The sequence below is a fragment of the Podarcis vaucheri genome (genome assembly GCF_965113315.1).
Source record: "Podarcis vaucheri genome assembly, chromosome: 6".
Lineage (NCBI taxonomy): Eukaryota > Metazoa > Chordata > Lepidosauria > Squamata > Lacertidae > Podarcis > Podarcis vaucheri.
Genome location: NC_138764.1, coordinates 36995025 through 37018075, shown reverse-complemented (window position 1 = coordinate 37018075; position 23051 = coordinate 36995025). Strand labels below are relative to the sequence as shown.

The following is a 23051-nucleotide window of genomic DNA, read 5'->3' as shown; positions in this document are numbered from 1 at the left end:
AAATGTCTAGTTCACCTTGGAGGTGTCTTCTTCTTCTTCTTCTTCTTCTTCTTCTTCTTCTTCTTCTTCTTCTTCTATCAATTTGGTACAAGTGCCTTTCCTTCCTCTTCCCCAAGTGGCTTGAACCGTTTCACAACTGGGATTGCTGATATCATTTAGTATCGCTATTGTTATGCCTACTGGCATTGTTGCTCGAGAGCGAACAGGCAAGATCCCCACTGGTCTTTTCAAAGGCTTTATTATCGGTGCAAAAACATTTACAGTACAGAACGTCTCAATTCCATGTCTTGCTCAGTCACTAGCAGGATCTGAGAGTGGGCGGTCCTTAAACTTTCCCCAGCAGAGTAGTCTCTTGACCCCCATCCGACGCCTCCCCTCTCTGCACGTAAACCTACTGCGCAGAGAGGGCGTGGGTAAAGGGAGACCTGCCTCCCTCTTGCTTTGCTCATGCACAGTGTCCTGGCTCTCTCTTGCATCCTCCGAGCCCTGCATCTCTTCCCCACTAGAGGCGGGGCTTCCCTCCTCCACGGAGGAAGTGCTGCTTCTCACGATCTTTGGAGGCTCCCTGTAACCCAACTGCCCTTCCACCTCTCGCTTCTGAGCTGATGGCAGTTCCCTGACAGCTATAAAGTCATCAATGCACATGATGCCACCCAAACAACAGGTTTCTTAGGTCTTTGCCCAGAAGAGGCGTACAACCAGTGTTTGAAATTAGCCAGGCGCATTTTGCACTTGGCTATCAGCCACTTGCAACTGTGGGGCCTGACATCTCCATCATCTGGAGGTGCACACCTGGGGATCATTGGCTCCTGACTCTTTTTGCACGCTAATACCACATCCTGTAGAATTCTACCTTTTATGTTTCATCTGCACCATCAGAATGAATTTCAGGAACCAAAGTGCCTTTTCTGTGCGGCCTGAGCAAGAGCAATAAACAACGTTATAGCTAATTGCTGCCACTCATCTTCACTTCCCCCAACCTACTGCCCTGCTCACAGTTGTGAAGAATATTCTTACATTATGACTGGTCTGTGTCACCATTAAGAAAAAGAGGTAGAACTGTCCCTGGATAAAGTGACTTTTCTTCTTTAAGTTCACAAAGCTCTTAACCTAGCCAGAGGTTGTCATCTGAACTTGCCAGATGTTTAACTGAGAATCAGTCACAGTCAGTCCATCATTGAAAAAAAGACTTTAGAGCCGTCTTGCCCCCAAATGGCAACTAGACATTCCATTTTGGCTACTGTAACCTTTGTTTAAGGAGCCTTTTGGCGCCTAGCTTATATATCTGAGTTTCTAACACCACTTACAATTGAAAAGAAGGGAAAGAGAGACAGGAGTAAACAGGGGAGGCTATGCAGTTGTTTTGATGATGCAGGCTTTGGCTTAGTTACAACAAGCCAGTGTTCCCCAATCAGATGCTGATGGACTACAACTCCCAACATCCTTGACTCAGGCTGGAGTTGGAATCCAACAACATATGGAGGACACATTAGGTTAGGGGCAGCTGCAATAGGCTGCTGAGACCAGGGGAGACAGGACACTTTTCTCTTGCACAAAGGCGCTGTTCTTTGGCAGGTAGACAGCCTTACACCTGAAGCATCAAAAATAAGAGATCAGCACAAGGAATAGCACAGTAGGACAAGAAGGAGGCTTGTGCAACAGAAACACCAGGACCTGGCCAGAGCGACGTAACAAAACTACAGAAATCAGTATCTAGAAGATCTTGCATCCGGAGACGCTAACCTCTATAATCACATATGATGTGGTACCAAGCATAAGCTTCTCAAACTGTATTCTACAGAAAACCCTGGGGTTCTGCAAAGCAATTCAAGGAGCTCTGCTAAGAAAAAACTGCAAAGGCAGATTTTTGTATGATTTCTACTGAGCTGCAGCTGTGGGGATTAAATACAACTACTCAAGCAATTGTCCTAGGAAGGAATCCCTTCCTCTCCTTTCCCCTCATTGCACTTTCCAGGGTTTAAATTTCAGTAGTGGCCAGCAGGGCAGCCAGAGAGAGCAGCGTGGCCCGTTTCCAAGAGAAGAGAGGCAAGCAGTGGGGAGCTTGGTGGGGTGCAGAAGTGGAGCCGATCTGCTGCTCACTGCTGTACAATGCTGGGAAGTCGGGTAAACAATGCTCCCCTGACCACTAAGGTCGCTGCTTTTAAAAGTTGCCACTCTGGCTGGCTCTCCCAATAACCAACCCCCTCCCCTGCTTTTATTTTATTTTTAATCCTGTTAAAAGAAACTTACTCGGGCAAGTGTTCTGCCAAAGTTCTGTTTAAAGTGAAGGGTTCTGCCACTGGAAATGGTTCTAGGCAAAAGCTGATGGGGAGCCGTGCAGCCCAATGAGAGAATGCTTTAAATTCTACCCAGTCTACAACACCAGGGGTTTTACAAAGATACCATCTCTCTCCTTTATATCTTCAACTATTCAACAGACCTAAAAGTGATCCACCTTACATGGCTGTTGTAAGGATGAAGACAACCAAAAAGTACTTTTGCATATTAGCATAGGATGGAGAAAGTGAGAATAATCATGGATTGCGTCGTAGTTGTACAAATTGATAACAGGGTGTCCTCTGTCCCTCTCCCATTATTTACATTCACTTTCTCAGTTCTGCACTCGAATTCTGCATTTTCCAAGACTGGCTGTGCAATCGGATACGTGTCCAACCAGAACTATGTCCCAGTGGTGCTTTCTCCTAGGTAGTAAGTGTATGCAGGGCTGCAGCAGGGGGCGGGGAGGGTTGGGGCTGCACTCCCCACTGAATTCAATAGAACTGACTTAGGACTGCAATGTAAGCTCCTTTTTTGCCTACAAGATTGGGCCCTGGCACTACAGCAACAACAATTTCTCTGAAATGAAGAAAATGCATTTCTTCCCCTTGAAATTGAGCCCATTAGCACTTTTCTCCCTTATCTGAAAGCCCCATAGAATCTTCTCAAAATAACTGTATTTCTCAGCTCTTTTAAAATAGCACATCATTGCCCTAAAGTTTCCACCTCCTAAAATAATCCCATCACATTCTGCTGTGTAATCAGGGTGACAGCATCCTTGCTCAGAACATGGAAGTCGTAACAAACCCATTTGTCCTCTAAAGGATTATTTGGCTTCAGCACTATGGAGGTCACTTTAACCATTTTTTTCTTTCCTGTACAACAGCTTGATATTTCTCTTAACCTAATATTACACTTAACATTTGCATACCTAATTGTAATCCCCACAACCACAGTCAGTGCTATCATCACCCATATCACAAATATTTTCTTCTGAATGACGGGCAGCTTTTTCCATATGGTGCTTCTCGTTTATTATTGTCAACAACCTGAGTTAGCACAGCCACATTATCCTGGGGAATTTTTTTGCATACTTATACTTCAGAAAAGAAAGCAAAAAGCCATAAACATTCATTTTCTATCTAGCTGGAAGACCGAGGGGGGTGGGGAGTCCACAGCCAATAAATTGTCCCTTCTTTCTATCCTATTCCATTTCTGCAGGCATAAGCCAAGCAGTTCATTTCTAGTTTCTATCACACAGGTGCCTCCGTCTTATCAAAATGAAGACACCATCGTAGATGCAAGCATATTGTACCAAAGCTGAAAACTTCCGGTCATCGTGGTTTAAAATAAAAAATAAGAAGATCTGACTTAACACGTTCAGAAAGATTCAGATGACATTTATCCAAATGCATTTCATCATTTAGGCCCAACACATTCTTGATTGAGGCTCTCCTCCCTGCAACCTCCTATTTCCCTGACACGGGAAAAGAAAACCTCTCCAGAATTTTTATGCCTTTCTCTCTTTGTCTTTCTTTCTTTTTCGCAGCAAAACATCTTTGTCAGCAATGGTGCCACAAAGCCCTTGGGCACAGCTAAGCCAGTGCAAATCAGAGCAGCACCCCTCTCTCTCCCCCAAAAGCAGGGGAAAGGAGAACAAGAAAATAATAATAATGGCAATAATCAGAAAGAGCAAAGCGCAGCTGAGCTCTGGGTGCACATGACAAAGCAAGGTGAACGACCACTGCAGATCTTCCAGATGGCTTATAGGCATCACCTTCCAATGGGGCTTTTCCTGCAACTGGGGAGAAGGGCTCTCGTGGGGTCCTTTTCCACGGGGCTCCCTTCTTCAGCTCCTCTTTGCAGAAAAGGGTGCTGAATCATCAGCAGTTTCAACCCGGTCTCTCCCCTTCCCTGACACCCGCCCCTATTTGTTGCAGCATCAGTTTCACCCATGCAACTCCCCCCCCCCAGCTCTTCTTTTTTGCAGGGCACAGATAGGGAGAGAAGGGGCGTTGGAGCTATATAGCTATTGTGCTTAGAATATGCCCAGGTTGGCTGGCTGGCTGGCTGGCTGGCGGCGAGGGACTGGGAAAGCTATGATCCCTAAATGATGCAACGGCTCGCTGTCATTTACCTGCAATGGGTGGCGGGTCCCTTCAACCTACCGCACCCCCCGGGCCGTTGTAGTCCCAGGCAGCGCCGAGATCCGGCAGACTCCTCCTCGCTCGGGGCTGCCCGGTGCCAACGGCCAAGGAGACTGGCGGGTGCGCCTCGCGTCCGTCCCAGCTCGCTCCCCCGGCAGCAGCGGCGGCAGCATCTGCTCCGGAGCCTGCCAGGGCTGGACACGCTCGCGAGGAGGGATGTTGCTGCAGAGCGGGGAGGCCGGAGCGAACCATTCCTCAAGCGCGGGGGAGATGGAGCAGAGGGAGAGAGAGAGCCATGCGACACCCGCTGCCCGACCAGGGAACTGCAGGACTTCTGTGCACTAAAAGGGGACGGGAGGCGGATTGCTGGAGAAATCAGATACCTAGACAGCATCTTAAAAAGCAGAGACATCACCTTGCCAACAAAGGTCCGTATAGTTAAAGCTATGGTTTCCCCAGTAGTGGTGTATAGAAGTGAGAGCTGGACCATAAAGAAGGCTGATCGCCGAAGAATTGATGCTTTTGAATCATTGTGCTGGAGGAGAGTCTTGAGAGTCCCATGGACTGCAAGAAGATCAAACCTATCCATTCTTAAGGAAATCAGCCCTGAGTGCTCACTGGAAGGACAGATCCTGAAGCTGAGGCTCCAATACTTTGGCCACCTCGTGAGAAGAGAAGACTCCCTGGAAAAGACCCTGAAGTTGGGAAAGATGGAGGGCACAAGGAGAAGGGGATGACAGAGAACAAGATGGTTGGATGGTGTTCTCGAAGCTACCAGCATGAGTTTGACCAAACTGCGGGAGGCAGTGGAAGACAGGAGTGCCTGGCGTGCTCTGGTCCATGGGGTCACGAAGAGTCAGACACAACTAAACGACTAAACAACAACTGTACATACAGTATATATGTATATGTGGTACCAAGGCGGCAGGAGAGAAGATCCCACCCACCTACCCCTCTCCTGCCGTGAAAATGTAAAGGCCCGCCTCGGCTGCCTCCGAATTGCAAACAGATGGGATGTAGCAACCGGAGAAGCAGCGATTCTGGTCTCTCCAGCCGGTGCATCGGCTGCCCATCTTCTTTGGCTGCTGCAGCAGCAGGGCTGACTCAGTTTCCCTGCAAGCAACAGCAACGAGGTGCATCGGGGAAAGGTTGCTCTTTCCTTCATGCACCGCATCATCAGGGCTCCAGTGAGCAGATGGCATAGGCAAACTCCAGCCCTCCAGATGTTTGGGACTACAATTCCCATTATCCCTGACCACTAGTCCTGTTAGCTAGGGATGATGGGAATTGTAGTCCAAAACACCTGGAGGGCCGGAGTTTGCCTATGCCTGTGCGAGATAGCTTTACTTGGAACAGGGTTTCCCAAGCTTGAGTCTCCAGCTGTTTTTGGACTACAACTCCCATCATAACCTAGTTAGCAGGACCAGTGGTCAGGGATGAGGGTAACTATCGTCCAAAAACAGCTGGAGATCCAAGCTTGGGAAACCCTGATTTGGAAGTAAAGCCTGCCAGTTTATAAAGTAAGTGCATGTAATAAGGATCGCAACACCGCCCTGTTCCCGATTATAATCATGCAGCCTCACACGCACAAATTGGCTGCTTTTCCTCTTGCTAATATTACTTCTCCAATTCCCTTCTCTCCCTCCTCACTGGAGAGCTGCACCCAATCAAGCGCCATACTCACCCCGGCTTTCCTTTAGCCTTCCTAGCTCCTTCCAGATGTTTTGGACTACAATTCCCATTGACCTTGTCTGTTAGCTGTGCTGGCTGGGGGCTGATGGGAGTTGTAGTTCAATAAGCTTCCACGAAGCTGGCTACCCCTGCTCTACATACTTAGGAACATCCCATTGAACTCAATGGGGCTGGATTCTGAGTGGGCACATATAGAATTGCATTGTTAACAGGCCATTATAAGGAGGGCAAAATGTTATCCCTTGCTCGTCTCTTTTCCAAGGCCTGACAGACAGAAGATTCTAATTTGCATTTGAGAAATCATGGGTTACACCACCCAGACTAAAATGGCACGCCCCTATTTATTTATTAAAACCACTTAATGTTCTGGGGTTTTTTTATCTGTAAGTGGTGCGCTGCACTGGTTGTCGATTTGCTACCACACCAGGTTCAAGGTACTTGTATTAATTCACAAAGCCCTAGACCAGTGTTTCTCAACCATCAATCTCCGAGTAATGCAAGATTCCAGGGGTTCCATGTTTCCTTTTGAAAACGAGGCACAGCAAAGACTGTGGTGTCTTTATGATATATTGTTTATTTACACTTATATGTAAAACATGAGCCTACAATGGAGGGGTTCACAGCATCAACATCCCAAAAAGGTTGTGTTTCTCCCATAGCCACAGTTTTAGATTCAAGCAGAAATCAGCCATGGCTGGCGCTCTCTCTCTCTCTCTCTCTCTCTCTCTCTCTCTCTCTGCCTTTCCAACCTGCTGTTTTTTTCTAGATCACATCATACACACACTTTTCAACTCTAAACTCTGGGTTTTGTCTGTCTAACTATCTAAGAGCTGGAGTAGGGGCCCCACTCATTTACTATCCTGCACAAAGCCCCCTTTCTTTTGCTCTCTTAATGTCCCACCACCATTCCTTTCGTTTTTTAACGACCTACCACCCCAGGCAGTTACCGTAACACAGGAAGCTAGCCTGGTTTATTTAGATTTTAATGCTTGCTGGATCCAGGGATTAAAGAGGTCCAGCACCCAGTTTAGCACCCAAAGCCTTGATTCAATTCAAACACTTACTGGGTCCAGGGATTATAAGTGTCTGGCACCCACAGACTCATAACAGTACCTTGTATAGGTGACACAAGCAATGTGAGCATGACTCAACTTGTACAAACTCTTATTTATTCCCCTTCCGCTGCATGGATGCCTAGCAATATATGATGACAGAGTTTTCTCCACCAGTTTCCACCTCCTTTACATGCAAGGAACAAGAGTAAAGCACTCGTCTTAGCACTAGGCAGTGGACATCCCTTGTATTTCATCCTATGGTTATCACCACGCTCCCTGTGGCATCACAATGCACCCCACCATGGTTCCAAATGAACCCTGCTCCTGATCCCATCAATGATCAAAGTATGCCAAGCGCAACCTGAGTGCTATGGCCGGCCTTCTGTTAGAACCTTCTAATCACACAAATAGCTATTATATAACTTTGCCAGTCATCCTGCTATGCTTAAAATGATACGGAATGGATAGTTTAGGCAAGCAGGTGCCACCAGCATGAATAATATTTAGTCTGCTCTTCTATTTAATCTATATTTTGAACAGTGGATGGTGCAAGTGTAAAACCACATACGAGAAAGTTTAACACCAAACCCATCTGAATCAGAAGGAAAACGCTGAGCAGGCAACTGTTGAGAGAGTACTTAAACTAGCCCATAGCCCTTTTTTCACAGTTGCCAGTCAGATGCTTATGAGAAGCACGCAAGGCATGTGGGCACAGTAGCCCTCAAGTTAGGGAGAGTTGTTTTGTATACTGTATTGTTTTGACTTTATGTAGTTTTTCGTATTTAAAATAGATATGTTGTAAGTCACCTAGAGAGCACCAAACAAGCACCAAGTATGCCATAATATAAATATGACTGCTGTACTGATGCAACACTTGGTGAAGGTTTTAGGCAGTTTAAATGGGACATTTGTGAATGATGTGCGAATTGCAAAACAGACATACATCATTTTAGTTACAGGTAGGTAACCATGTTGGTCTGCCCTAGCCGAAACAAACTTAAAAAATTCCTTCCAGTAGCACCTTAGAGACCAACTAAGTTTGTTACTGGTATGAGCTTTCATGTGCATGCACACTTCTCCAGATATCTGAAGAAGTGTGCATGCACATGAAAGCTCATACCAATAACAAACTTAGTTGGTCTCTAAGGTGCTACTGGGAGGAATTTTTTTATACGTCACTCTAAATATTGATGTAAAATTGAAATTTGGCTATGATAATCTTATTACAAGAATTTGTTAGTGCTTGGTTTAAAAAGTTATTGGTTATGTTCAGGAATTTACATAGTAATGTTTCTATTTATTCTTCCTTGTAAGATGCTCTGAATACTTGTAAAAGGAGCAGGATATAAATAATATATAGCAGCAAAATAACAGAATAGATTATGGAAACAGAGAGTAGAGGATTCTCATTTATTTTAGGACTCTGTTTATGCTGCAAATTTTAACGCAATATGGCAGAACAGTTCACTGCAGGGTTCCAACTTGTCTTGCATTCTGAAGAATTTGTATTAACTCACAAAAAGCCTGAACAACATGGGCCCAAAGTACTTTACAGACTTTAATTCCTTATTGCAGCACCTTGAACACTGAGATCTTCTGATGGGGAGATTTTGGTGGTCCCCTATACTCCTGAGTTTGTGTCTTGCCTCCTTAGATTGTATGCCTGACAGCAGGGACTATCTGCACACTGCCACAGCAGCCCATTTTGGCTGCAGAGTGAGATAAAAAAATCTTTACATAAATAAATGTATTGTATTTATTTATTCATCCATTTAACAACATTTATATACCAACTGATTGTAACAAAACCTCCAAACAGTTTAGATGAGATTTGGTCATGTTTATTATTGAATGATACTTCTACATCGACTGCTGTTTAATATTTATAAAGCACTTGCTAGAACTGTTCTAAAAACTAGTTAAGATTCATGCCTGGTTATCAGTGATGCGGAATGGCATCCTCAGAGCAAGTGATATGCAAAAAGTGAGGCAAGCTAGAGTCTTATAAAAGGATATGGTGGCGTTTGTTTCTGCTTTGCGGAAGAAACCTCAAGGAATACACACCCACTTGGATACACAACGTTTTCTTTGTTTCCTTTTTCTTAAAAGAAGCAATCACATTTTCTAACTCTGTAAAATAAAATAAACCCAGGAGGAGGAACCCAAAGGTTTTTTCCAAGTACAAATCACATTTGAACCCTTCTTCCTAGTGAGTATCTGTTGTTCTTCAGCTAACCAGATTTGCCTATTCTATCGTGAGTTCACAAATGCCTGGCAAAGGAGTGATTTATTTATTGTCTTGGCTGCCATTACAGAAGCCACAATAATATGTGAAGAGTCTCGCCTAAACCTCTTTTTCCCCTGTATATCCTTCTCAGAAGTGTACACACTTCAAATGGACTGGGGAGCTGTAATTTCCTACAGCAATACGCTTTCTAATATTTCTTGAGGTGAATGTCTTTCTTCCCAGTGCTCTCTAAACGCTCTGTTTACCAGATATTATACAGAAAAAGTCTGCGTACTCTAAAGGTATTTTTTCTCTCTGCTGAGTACTTTGAAAGTAAAATTCGTAAACATAAAGCAAATTACATCACACGAAGCAATGCTGCTGCCTCCTACAGTAAGGGAGTACTCACAGTCTGATTCAAGCAGCTCTGAAATGACCTAAACTTTCCCATCAGCTTCAGGCCCCAGCTTTTTTCAAAGGCCACATGTAGGTTCACTGATGTTTACAAGAGTTGTCCTGGGCAACCAAATGGAACACAGAGATTTAAAGGGACAACTTCCAGACTAGATACGATCTTCTCCAAATATTATTTTACTGCTTGTCCCATTCTTGAAAAAAAGAGTTATGGGAAGCCGTTGATGTGAAGAGAAACAAAACAAACTACCGTTTTTTCTGTATCTCCTCCCCTTTAAAAGGGAAGAAAAGTTGTCCCGTTTTCAACGAGTATGTGGAATTTCTTAGCACGATGACAGTATTTAATCATTCAGAAATAATTAGAAAGTCACACCCTTCCCTCTTTGTACTTCACAATATATTTCATGCTTCACCTGCATTTGGATAGCAAGATCAGCTCCCTCTAGTGACAAACATATAATGTATTTGTCCATACAGAGGTCGTATCAGGATAACATAACCAATTACAGGTTGTATGCTGTTTGTGAACAGACTCCTCCACCTGCTCCAAGGACTATTAATGTCAACAACAGGTTGCCAGAGAAGAGGCAGATGGGACTGAAAGCAAAAGTGCTGCAGCTCCTTGAATGCAATCCTATACCAACTTACAGGGAAGTAAGCCCAGTTAAACTCCGTGGGACTTACTTCTCAGTAAACGTACTTAAGAATGCAATGTTATGATCTCCTCAAACAACGACTGGGCTCAAAGCAATGCAACAGCAAACAAACAAACGCTCACACATTTAATGTATTTATTTATCAAGGCTATTTCTAACCTGCCCTTTATTTCACAATGGATCTACAGGTGAGGTAGAATACACAACCATAACACAAAATACATAAAAACTAATCAAAACTAACCAACATATGCCATAAAAGCAGCAAATAATAAGAACAATGGCTCAAAGGTTTGCACACATTTGCTTCTAATCGGAGTTGAAATTGTCTAGTGGAAATTGATATTTTACATATAAAATACAGTACTGCTAAAGCCAAGTCCTTGAAAGTAACAAGTACAGGGATCTGAAAAGTCAACAAACTTCAAAGCATAATTTAAATAGTAACAACAACAACAACAATTGTTTCCTGTTAACCCCACCATGCAGATCTCCAACAATGACCCTATGGATTTCATCTTAGGTCCACCCTTCCCCCCCCCCACCAGATCCTGCCCTGGCTCTGCCCCTAAGCACATATATTTTAACCCAGCAGATCAGGGTTTTTCCAATCTAGAGTGGACAACCCAGTTCTTCACCATGATAATAAACTGTGTGCACCTATCCCCAGGCACATGATTCATCAGAGAAGTTTTGTTTATTTTGTAGGGCAGTGTCCAAGCTGAAACCTCCAAATGGCACACAAGCGCACACAAAACAGCTCGCCATTGGCTTGGAGCCAACAAAGCCCCCTTCTATGGTGTCTGGGGTATCAGCTTCATTTCCCCCACAGAATGGCAAGCAGAAGCCCAAACTTCACTCAAGAAAGGGTGATATTGACATCAGCCCCCCTGCTGGCAGGATCCAGCATAGGGACCAACAATTCAGCAGGGCAGAGCAGGGCCAGCCACTGATCCACTGGATCCTATACTAGTCCATCTCTCAGAGAGGGATTCAACCTAGGCTTCTAAGCTGTGCCAGCCTGGTCCTGGTACAGCACACCCACACCCACCCCACTGCAAAAAGATCAGTCTCCCCGCCACCATTCTGACCTGTAGAAGAAAGCAAGCCTTTGGGTGTTCTAATGCAGCAGTGGCACTGCCACTCCAATTATCCCTTCAGTTGTCTCCTATTGGGCAATTGTCCCCTGATTTGTGATCCAGTCTTTTTATGGAATAATAATTGCACAGTTCTAGAAATGGTTTCTCTGCCTTTAGTTTATGGAGTTTGCAGCTTTCTCTGTTTTATATTCTATCTTATTTTCTTCTAATATATGCCATTTCCATAAATTTTGTTTGCAAAGCAGTTTGTTGCTGTTTAGCCATGTCTGACTCTTCGTGACCCCATGGACCAGAGCACGCCAGGCACTCCTGTCTTCCACTGCCTCTTACAGTTTGGTCAAACTCATGCTGGTAGCTTCGAGAACACTGTATCTCATCCTCTGTCGTCCCCTTCTCCTTGTGCCCTCAATCTTTCCCATCATCAGGGTCTTTTCCAGGGAGTCTTCCCTTCTTGTTAGGTGGCCAAAGTATTGGAGCCTCGGCTTCAAGATCTGTCCTTCCAGTGAGCACTCAGGGCTGATTTCCTTAAGAATGGAGAGGTTTGATCTTCTTGCAGTCCATGGGACTCTCAAGAGTCTCCTCCAGCACCATAATTCAAGAGCATCAATTCTTCGGCAATCAGCCTTCTTTATAGTCCAGCTCTCTTTATAAAGTGGTTTATAAATCTGAAAATAAGTAGCTTGTTGTTTGGCTTTTGAGATATCTGGATATCTGTTTCAATCATATCTGGATATCTGTTTCAATTATAGCAAAAGGCAGCAACGTAGAGGCAAAGGATGTGATGGCCCGCACTGCTTCTTAACACCAAGAGTGAGTGGGAAAGCAAGAGGAGATGTGTGTACAAGGATGCCCTCTGTTGTGCTGCACTGTCTAAACTCTGACCATAAACAGATTTATCTTTCAGAGTTCCTCAGTCCATTAACAACCACAAGGCTCCTTTTGAAATGTTTGTGGCTGCAGTCTAATCCTCTGCATTTCTTGCATGTGTGGGGCATGGCAAAATGGCCAATGAACCTTAGCCTGTCCTCTGCAGATTTCCTCTCTCCGTGTCCATAGAAGGTGGAAGAACATCTGTTGCTTTTACTATGGTTTTGAATGGGAAATTTCCTTCCTCTTTGGGGCTGAGCGTACATTGGATACAGCACCTTATTTGAAAGCACAGCAGTGGCGTATCTCTGATCCTGGCTTGATGCATGGGTAAGAATGCTTCACTCGAGCCCAGGATGAAAACAGGCATAAAGGTAGAATAATTGGTTCTCGGTCCCCAGAGACCAGGAGATTTGTGGGAGCTGCTGTGTGCTTTGAGCAGAGGTTAACCTTTCTCATATTCCAATCTGAATAATTTACCCTCTTCCATTTCCCCCATCATTTGGAGCCCTCTACTTATTTGTTGATTCCTCTCTCTCTCGCCATCATCCTTATGTGAAAGATGAAATGATTGATTGATAGGCCTAATGAGTGGCTAAAGAAGATGACGGTTTCTGAGTATTTCAAAAGAAGCCAAGCCCTTAGAGCACTGAGGGAACATTGAAAAATCTTATCAGCTAACTATTCTTTCTGGGATCTTCTTGTGGTTTATTTGTTTGTTTCCCTACTTCTGGGTTTTCAGAGCAGCTCTTCTGTTTAAATGCATTAACACACCCTCCGACATTTCTCTGATGAAAATAGAGGTGTCCTATTCAAATAATAATAATAATAATAATAATAATAATAATAATAATAATAATACCCCACCCATCTGACTGGGTTGCCCCAGCCACTCTGGGCTTCCAGCATTTATAAAAACATAATAAAACATTAAACATTTTTAAAAAGCATTAAAAAAAAAATTCCTATGCAGATGGTTCTGATGGTTGTACTGTATCTCATTTTCTTGGCTCAGGGGTCACATAACTCCATACCCTCCAAAATGTATCCAATGAAAATAGGGATGTCCTTAAGAAAAGCAGGACATTCTGGTATCAAATCAGAAACCGGGACGGCTTCTGTAAATCTAGGACTGTCCCTGAAAAATAGGGACACTTGGAGGATCTGCATTAAAGGTGTTGCCTAAATCTTACTACGATGACCCTGAAAAACAGCCACCGTCCCCCAGTTCTGCTCTTGTAATGTGAAACTCCAGGCAATGAGGAAGAAATATTGCCTCAGTGTGAGTCCTGTTAAATGCCGCTTGCTCAGGCCATGGCTTGAAGCGAAAACAGGCATCCATTTTCCTAGCAAATGAGACTAAGTGCCAGAATTCATTAATAATTTATACGCTTAGCCCATCGATTTTGACTCTCGTCTCCAGCAGGTTGTCCCATATTGCATGTCAGGAAGAATCAGCTTTGCCCCTTAAGGTACATGCATGCCTGCAATTTGTCTCCCGCATTGTTTCTCTAAAAGGAAAATCGTGAGTTTTTTGTTTTTTAAATAATTACTCAGGATAATCTACATGGCAAATAAAACAAAGCAGAGAGCAAATCCGGTGAGATCAGCTCTTTCTCTGTAACAGAAGCCATACAGGGGAAAAAACCCGTTAATTTATTATCTCTGGGATAGCTCAATCAGTAGAGCATGAGGGTTGGGCTAAATCTTTGGGTTGCAGGTTCGAGCCCCAGATGGGCAAAAGATTCCTGCATTGCAGGGGCTGAACTAGACGACCCTCTCAGAGGTACCTAAATCACTGAAGATGTACTTGGACTATGATTATGAAGTACAAGGAAAGTGGAATTGGCAAAAGGAATTTTTCTGGGGAAGATGCAGCGAAACAGGAAGAGCAATCCCGGCCCATTCATATACAATTCTCAGTCTCCAGTTTAAGTTATAAAATATAAAGAAAAGTTAATAAATTAGATTATAATTAGAATATTGTTTTTGTAGAATGATATTGGAAAACTGCTACATTCAGTTACATGGAAATTCAGATGGGAAGGATTAGAGGAAGTCAAGCAATAAGTTTATTAGGTTGGAATTTTAATTAATTAATCTGTATTGTTTATATTTTTTGTTGTGATTTGTTGTATTTGTTTCATTTCCTACTTGTTCTTTTTTATTTTGGTCTCGTTTGTTTTATAGTACGTGCTATATGGGTAAGAAACTTAATAAATATTATTGGGGGGAAATAAAAATAAATTATATGACTCATAATATCCTATTAATAGATTTAATAAATAATACCCCCTCCCCCAAGAAACTGAGGCTGTAATCTAATGGACACTTACTTGGGAAACAACCCCCATTGTAGTCAGTAGCACTTACTTTAGATCTAAGCATGCTTAAATCATGCTACTATTTTGAGAACCACATAATTGTAGAGTTGGAAGCGACCACGAGGGTCATCTAGTCCAACCCCCTGCCAAGCAGGAATTTTTTGCCCAACATGGGGCTCGAATGGGGGAGGGGGCAAGGCACACTGGGCACCACACTGTGGAGGTGGCACTTACCATGGTGCCTGCAGTGCTCCCAAGCCACACATCTCTCCTGGGAGTGACGTGGTGGCTCGGGCACCGGCTGGCTCCACGCTGCCCGAAAAAGCAACGCGGACCTGCAGACCACCAGAGCACAATGCGGCTTCCAGCATGCCCTGCCCCATCTCATCCCAGGCACCTAAGCGGCTAGCTACGCCGCGGCCTCGAACCCACAACCCTGAAATTAAATCACACTCAGCACAGTGGGAATTGTTTCTGAATTAACATGTCTAAGATCAGACTGTAAGAAATTCCAAAGAAAGCCTGTCGAAATAAGCCAACAGTTACGAGCTCTCTAGGGAATGGCTGTATACTTCTCTGGGGGGTTACTTAGAGTGAGTCATTATTTGGAAGAGAGCTCCCAAGATCACTTTGTTACAGGATTTGATGCCAAAGTGTTAAGAACAATCAGTTTTCGCCTGTGCAAGTGCCCTTTGCTTGTCTCTCTAATCTACCTCATTTAAGGCTATTCCATTAATTTCCTTAAACACATATTTTAAAAAGGGAACGTTTTAATGCACTTTACACTGCTTGGCGTAAGTAGAAGTGAACTGTAAACTATCTAATTAGACTGGCCTAGGAGCAAATTATGCTACATGCAAATACATATAATGAAGCCCCAAGTTTTCATTTTCTTTCAGTACTGTAATTACCAGTAAAACGCCCTCTAAATACTGGTGGAACAGAAAGGATTTTTTTCTGCTTAAAAAATGCCCCCGGTTGCTTTTCCCTCTGAAAAGTCCCAGATTTAAGAAGTGAGTGAATTTTAAATACTTCTGCAAGAGTTAAACCAAAGAACTCCAACCAGCATATATGGCTATCAAAGGACACAGAATGTTCACATACAGTCTTCAGTTTTGCTTCCCCATATCTAGTCTCCCTCAACTGATTTCTCAGTCAATTTTCTAATAAAATATGAAAACCAATTATTGGTCTAAAAGAATATATATCTTATCCTTCCAACATTATAGGATAAGAAGAACCTGTACTCCTGGTGTTTTCACAAAGCATCTTTCTTGAAGAGACCTAGAAAAATCTAGCCTGTTCTGTTATTTTTAATATGCAATAGAACAGAGACTACATTACTTTTATACTTTTTATAGGAACGAAGACACAGTAAGGACTTACTTCTGAAACATGTCTCGTACAATTGTCCTGCAAGGCACACCTGTCATTTCAATTTTTCATATTTCACTCTTCAGTTCTCCACGGACGTTTGCTATTTTCTTTTAAAGGTTCTCATGAAAATTCACCAGCACTTTATTTTGAATATATCCCAATGTGCACATTTTTGCAAAGCCATTTTTCCTTCCGTAATTGATTTTTGTATGTTACAGTGGTACCTCGGGTTAAGAACTTAATTCGTTCTGGAGGTCTGTTCTTAACCTGAAACTGTTCTTAACCTGAGGTACCACTTTAGCTAATGGGGCCTCTCACTGCCGCCGTGCCACCGGAGCACGATTTCTGTTCTCATCCTGAAGCAAATGTATTTTTAATCTTTTTGACAGGTGCCCAGAGTGACTGTGGAAGCCCAGCCAGATGGGCGGGCTACAAATAATAAATTATTATTATTATTATTATTATTATTATTATTATTATTATTAACCGGAGGTACTACTTTTGGGTTAGCGGAGTCTGTGACCTGAAGTGTCAGTAACCTGAAGCGTCTGTAACCTGAGGTACCACTGTATTTTCATGAATATATGCAATTTTATGCAGACCTTTATACACATAACTTGGCTGGAGAACTGCACTATAAAATTGTGAGAAGTACCAATTTATAAAGCTGTATTTTGTCTTGCATATTGTTTTGAAAAGTGCAAATCAGGAAGGTTTGTCTTCAGCTGAGAATTGAATTAAACTTCTCCCCATCCCCAAATCCCAGGCTAACCAATTTGGAAGAAATGCATCCTTTAGATACTTTGACAGTAATACAGAAATCACTTTTCCAAGACTTCATCATAAAATACAGTACTATTTTAACATCAGAGTAGAACAATGTGACAAGTCAGGTGGTAGGGAACTGCTTTTAAAATATTCCAGTGCCACTACTGCACTATAACATCTATTGTCTAACACCCAAGTGAACACAGGAGTGGACTATGTGCCTATTCGGAAAGTATAAGACGGACCTGCAATAAACTGTTGTGGAGTACAGTGCTCTTGTTCAGAATGCCTGCCAGCTTTTCCAAGCTACTCCATTCAAATGTCCCCTTCTAGTTTTCTGTCTCTCTCATCAAACACACAGAGACCGAGAGCATTCCATGACCACTGAGCATGCTCAGTTTTCATTGTGCTTTCTGCTCCCCTCCCCTAATCCCCCCCCAATATATATTTTTTGTACTTCTACAACTTTTGTAGTTTCTCAGAGTTTGCTCCCTCTTGGGCATGGATACTGCTGCTTTTGCTTTGAAAGGATCCACACTCGGAAAATGAGTTTGCGCTTAACATAGAGGAAAGAGCATATTCAAATTTGACACTTAAGTCTTTAACCATCTTCTAGAATAGATGACAGGCAGCTCATGGATAAACAGCACACTTCTGAAATTGGAATGGAATGCACCACCCAACCCCAAGAAGCAAAACCTCTCTCAATTTGAGGGCAAAAGAGGAAAAAAGCAATCCTGAGACACAATAAAGGTTGCCAGGGATTGCATAATGATCATGGTACAATATTTTATAGTGGAACTGGGAAAATGTAATAAAAAACACATCAGATTAAATATTTAAAAGCCTGCCTCCTATCATACATTTCCTTCTGAGTGGTTTAGATCAGCAAAAACTGAAATTTCACCAACTATATCATAATTTCACAAAATTCACAATCATCCAAATATTAATTTAAAGGTGATGGTATAGCAGTGTGCATCAAAATTATTTTTTGAAAGATGTAGAAAAGGCAGTATACTGAGGAAAGTTGCAATGAAAGTCACCTAGCTATGAGTGCAACTACAAGGCTACTAAGCCATACTTATGTTGCAGTCCAGTACCCATTGGCCTCTCAACACAGTGCAACTTAATTCTAGCTACAGAATTGCACGTACTGTTAATTTCCAAAATTCGAAGTGTATCTGCTCAAGTTCACTCGTGTATCTACAAATTTGAGGCACCAATCACAAATACACTAACAGTGCAATTCCAATCATATCTCCTCAAAAGTCAGTCCTATTTATGGAATGGAGTTTTCTCTCGGGTAAATGTGATTAGGATAGCAGCCTAATTGAACTTGTTTCTGGGTACTGTAGTTTGTTAAGGGTTGCTAGAAATAGTAACTCTGAGGGGTAAACTGCAGTACCCATAATTCTTTGAGGAAAAGAGTGTACTTAAAAGTTATGGTATGTACACACCAAAATAGAATTCCTCATAAAAATAAAACCTTGATCTCTAATATCAGATTCCAAGAGAGCAAAAGGGTATAGTTACTCAGCAGTTTAAAAAATGTACTCTGAATGTGTTCAAAGCCACTTTTTTTACCGCAATAAATAATTATCATAATCATAACAGTATTCATGTGTTTGTGTTTTAGGTTTCAGGCCCTAGCTCAAAAACAAGCAATCATAAAACATCATGAAAACTCAATAGACAGAAGGAGCAGGCATCATTAATCATTATTTTAAAACTGTAGCAACCTTCATAGCCACAGATGTAAATCGTGACTTTCATCATTGCAACCCATATCTAAACAAGAAAGGTTTAATTGCCTATTTTATTTTTTATTTACATTTATATAAACCATCCCTCGTTCCATAGGATCCTAAAACAGGGAACATATAATAAAATCCACATATCAATGTAAAAATTCATTTAAAAATCACATTTAATCAAGCAATTCAAAACAATTCAATTTGCCAACTTCCCAGTAATGCTTGTGCACACATACGTGTCTAAAGCCATTGTTTGAACACTGTCAGTGAGGGAGACAGCTGCATCTCCATAGGGAGGGAGTTCCACAAATGAGGGCCACCACAAGAAAGACCCTACCCCTAGCTGATTGTTTTGTGGCAAGGTGCACAAGCCTGTACACTAAAAGAAAGAAGATCTTGTTTGTTGCACCCTCAGATGAAAATAGCATCCATAGCAAGGCCTCCTCTGAAGACCAAAGTGTGTGGGCAGATTCAGATGGGCAGAAGCAGTAGCCAGTGGCGTAGCGTGGGGGGTGCAGGGGGGGCCAGCTGCACCGGGCGCAACATCTGGGGTTTAGGGTTAGGGGGCGCAAATCCACGGGTTAGGGGGCGCAAATCCATGGGTTAGGGGGCGCAAATTATTTGCCTTGCCCCGGGTGCTGACAACCCACGCTACGCCACTGGCAGTAGCCCTCCAACTTCCAAACTGTCGAGGCCCGGAAAAGGGGTAACAACAACCACACTTTGAACCGGGTCCAGGAAGAAATTCAAAACTGGTGAAGAATGCACAGTATTGGTACGGCATGACTGCTGCATTTTGCATCAACTAAAAAGCTTCTGGGCACTTTTCAGAACCGTTCCACCATACGCTGCACATACCATGACCTAAATATGAAAGGCAAACAAGAAACCTGTAACTGCAGCAAGATCCATCTTCAGAAAAAGGCCAGTTAGTGCATTTGTTGGAATCTGGAGCAAAGCTGAATCCGGGAGCAGTCCAAAAAACAACTGCACCCAGCGTGTCCAACTGAAATATGTCCCAAAGTGTCTTGTCTGGATTACACCTTTCCCCAACCTCCCTTTTGCCCCATATCCTATCTATCACTGGCTTCAACGTTAACAGTATAGATATAAGACTCAAGCACAGGATGAGGCATCCCAAGCCAAGGCGCGTTTATATGATCCATAAACCAAACTCCCACAAACTTCCACAGTGTGTATCTGAAGAAGTGTGCATGCACACGAAAGCTCATACCGCAAGAACTAACTTAGTTGGTCTTTAAGGTGCTACTGGAAGGAATTTTTTTATTTTGACTATGGCAGAGCAACACGGCTACCTATCTAAAACTTCCATGGGTTTATCTACTCGGGAGGAGGAGTCGCAGCGGCGCGCGAAGGGCGCGTTAGACCCGCTGCTGAAATAAGTGCGGACTTGGGACTATTGCTTGCAAGTGCGGGTGAAGAAGGCAAGAGCTGAGGCAAAAAAAAAAAAAAAAAAAAAAAGGCTGGTCCCTCCGGGTGAATTATTTACTCGAGGGCCAAAGGAGGTGCGTTGTGAGGAAGAGTCTGAGGGGGAAAGCGAGGCCGGCAGGGGGCCTCCTCCTCCTCCTCCTCCTCCGCAAAGAGCGTAGCCCCGCCAGGCCGCCGGGCAGGCGAAGCCGGAGCCCTTGCGAGCGTGAGGAGGAACGGCTGAGGAGAAGGAGGAGGCGCTTCAGCGGCCGTCATTTCCGCCGTGTATGTGTGTGTGTGGAGTCGGGGAGGGCAGGCGGACAAGCGGAAAGAAAGGAGGCAGGACCCGGAGGAGCCCTCGCCGCCTCCGACTTAGAGGCCGCCCGGAGCCCCCCTACTAGAGCGAGGGGGAGAGAAGCCGAAGGCCGAGCGCTGAGGGGAAAGACCGAAGCGGCGACGCCACACTCCTTCCTCCTTCGCTTCTTGCCGGCTCCACAGAAGCCGCTCGGGATTCCCGCCCTTCTCCCTCCCTCCCTTTCTTCCCCCCGCTGGACGGACGGAGCAGCCCGCCGGCCTCCCGGCCATGGGGAACGCCGCCACCGCCAAGAAGGGCAACGAGATCGAGAGCGGTGAGTTGGAAGCGGGCGACAAAGACCGGGGGGGGAGGCAGGCCGGCTCTCTGCCGCCGCCGCCGCCCCGCTGCTCCTCCTCTCGCCAAGGTGCACCGGGACGGGCCGTGGCAGCAGCAAGGCCCTGCGGCCTAGTCTGGCGGGCTGCGGCACTGGCGGCAACCGGTGCGGCAGGCAGGCAGGCCGGCCCGCTCGCTATGCCCCTTTTGCGCAGGGGTTCTGGGGGAACTGCTGCAGCCACGTCCCGCTCCGGGGGCTTAGGAGTAAGCGGGTTAACCGGTCCCCTCGCAAGGCTCAGGGGCAGATGCAGAGCCCCCTCCCCGGGGGGGTGCAGAGAAGCTCCGTGGACGCCCCCCACCCGGAGGCCGCTGCGTGTCCCCGGCATCCCCACCTAGGTGTGCATCCCTCCGTTTAGGCCGGTCTAGTCCCAACCCGGAGGAGGCCAATGAATGGGAGCGGGTGGGGTCTATTCCTCCCGCCCCAATGGCTCTTGGCAAAACTCTTGGCCCTCGTCGTTGGGAGAAAAGCTTTTCTCTCGGCAACCTTGGGGTCGGGGCAAAGCTCGGGTGCAAACTGTGATTTGTTTGGCGCTTGTGTGTTTTCTCCTCATTTCTCTCCGCCTCTTCCTTCCTTACCCTCTCCCCCCCCCCAACAGAAAAAAAAGGCTGCTGTAGAAAACTCCCTAACCTTTCCCTCTTATAGTTTTTGTTCTCTGCTGTTGTGGAAACAGTTTATTCCGAGCTCCTCCTTGCTTAGGAGAAGCAGTCTTCTGTTGCAGCATGTTAATGTGTTGTGAAACCATTCTCTACAGAAAGCGAAAGAGACCTAACGCTAGTAAACGATGATTATTATTAATATTATTTTGTCGTGCAGGATCTTGGTAAGCTGCATTTTGTTTGGGATTGAGAACATAGCGTAAAAGAACACAAGCAAAGCATTTAAGCAATTGCTGGCATTTCTCATTGGAGATTAAGGCCTTGCTAACACACTTACTACCTAGCAGTTCGAAAGCACCCCCGGGGGCAAGTAGATAAATAGGTACCGCTTACCAGCGGGAAGGTAAACGGCGTTCCGTGTGCGGCTCTGGCTCGCCAGAGCAGCGTTGTCACGCTGGCCACGTGACCCGGAAGTGTCCCCGGACAGCGCTGGCCCCCGGCCAATAGATGTGAGATGGGCGCACAAACCCCAGAGTCTGTCAAGACTGGCCCGTTCGGGCAGGGGTACCTTTACCTTTACCTTTACCTAACACACTTACTTGGGAGTAAGTCCCATTGAATTCAATCAGGCTTTTGAGTACGTACATGCGTTTAAGATTATGAGGTGGGTTACTAATATGAACTCTTGAGGTTTTGAGTGTTTATTTCTATTTGCTTGTCTGCAGTAGAAATGATTTGGAGTGTTTTTGATCCTCAGCAATTTTTGAGATGAGCAACTTTTATTCGTTAGCATCTGTCTCCTTTTGTAGTTAGACAAGTAATTTTACATAAAGATTGTTTTGGTTTCATAAAATATGGTTCCTCAGAATAAAGCCCTAAAGGTTACTTAGTCCAGAGATGGAGAACCTATGACTCTCCAGGTGTTGAACTAAAACTCCTATCAGCCCCAGTCAACATGACCAATGGCCAGGGATAATGTTAGTTGTAGTGGATAACACCTGCAGGGCCACTGTTGCCCACCCTGATGTAGTCAAATAAAAGAAAATCCTTTCCGTTGAATAATCAAAAGCTTAAACCAATTTTAAAAACAAGTAAATCTAGAGAGACAGATGCATGCTTTAAAAGTAGAATCCTGTGCATGCACCATTAAATTCAGTTGAACTAGCTTCTGGTTAAGTGTGTACAGTGCTGAAGCTTTCCTCCTAACTTTGAGGCCTTGAGGCCTTCATTGTGTTTGATTTCAGTGGGATTTAAGTTGCCTCCACCAGTTAATAGCATCTCCAGAAGGTGCTTGTTCAGCTGTAATACTGTGCAAAAGTGGGGTGGGAGAAAAGTAGCTTGTTGTGTACTAATGGTCTGAGAATGCCACACTGTAATGGCTGTGTTCAGAATGGCCTGTCATGTTGATGCAGTGTAAACTGTTAGTATGCATAGGAATAGTTTTCTTGTAGATTGGTGGTTTCTGGTATGCCGAATCAATGCATGCCTGACATTTGAAAAAGCCTCTGGCTTCAAACCTGTTTCCTGGGAGGAGAGACTCCCTTTGGGGCTTTAGTCTAACCTACCTTCCCTGCCATGCTGCCTCTTTGTGTGGCATCAGTGATGGTCCTGGTGAACTGTGGTGCCACAGGCCCTTAATTTTACTTTGACTCCAGGGGTGGCCAAAGTGGTGTCATT

The 23051-nt window shown here is 44.3% G+C and overlaps 2 protein-coding genes across 4 annotated transcripts in view; one reads left to right on the top strand and one right to left on the bottom strand.

Moving 5' to 3' along the window:
• The window catches only part of TTLL7 (tubulin tyrosine ligase like 7), an 80984-nt gene extending 71061 nt beyond the window's left edge, over positions 1-9923 (bottom strand). For 2 of the 3 annotated variants that reach the window (XM_082228081.1, XM_082228083.1), the window contains exon 1: positions 9808-9923. The gene's annotated coding sequence lies outside the window, so the exon portion shown is untranslated. Of the gene's footprint in view, positions 1-4414; positions 4638-9807 lie in introns of those variants that run through there. The other variant, XM_082228082.1, reaches the window with a different exon arrangement.
• Positions 9924-20410: 10487 nt separating this feature from the next.
• PRKACB (protein kinase cAMP-activated catalytic subunit beta) overlaps positions 20411-23051 on the top strand; it is a 58281-nt gene continuing 55640 nt past the window's right edge. The window contains exon 1 of the mRNA XM_082228090.1: positions 20411-20718. Within this exon, the coding sequence (XP_082084216.1) occupies positions 20673-20718 (46 nt within the window). The 5' untranslated portion in view covers positions 20411-20672. The remainder of the gene's footprint in view (positions 20719-23051) is intronic.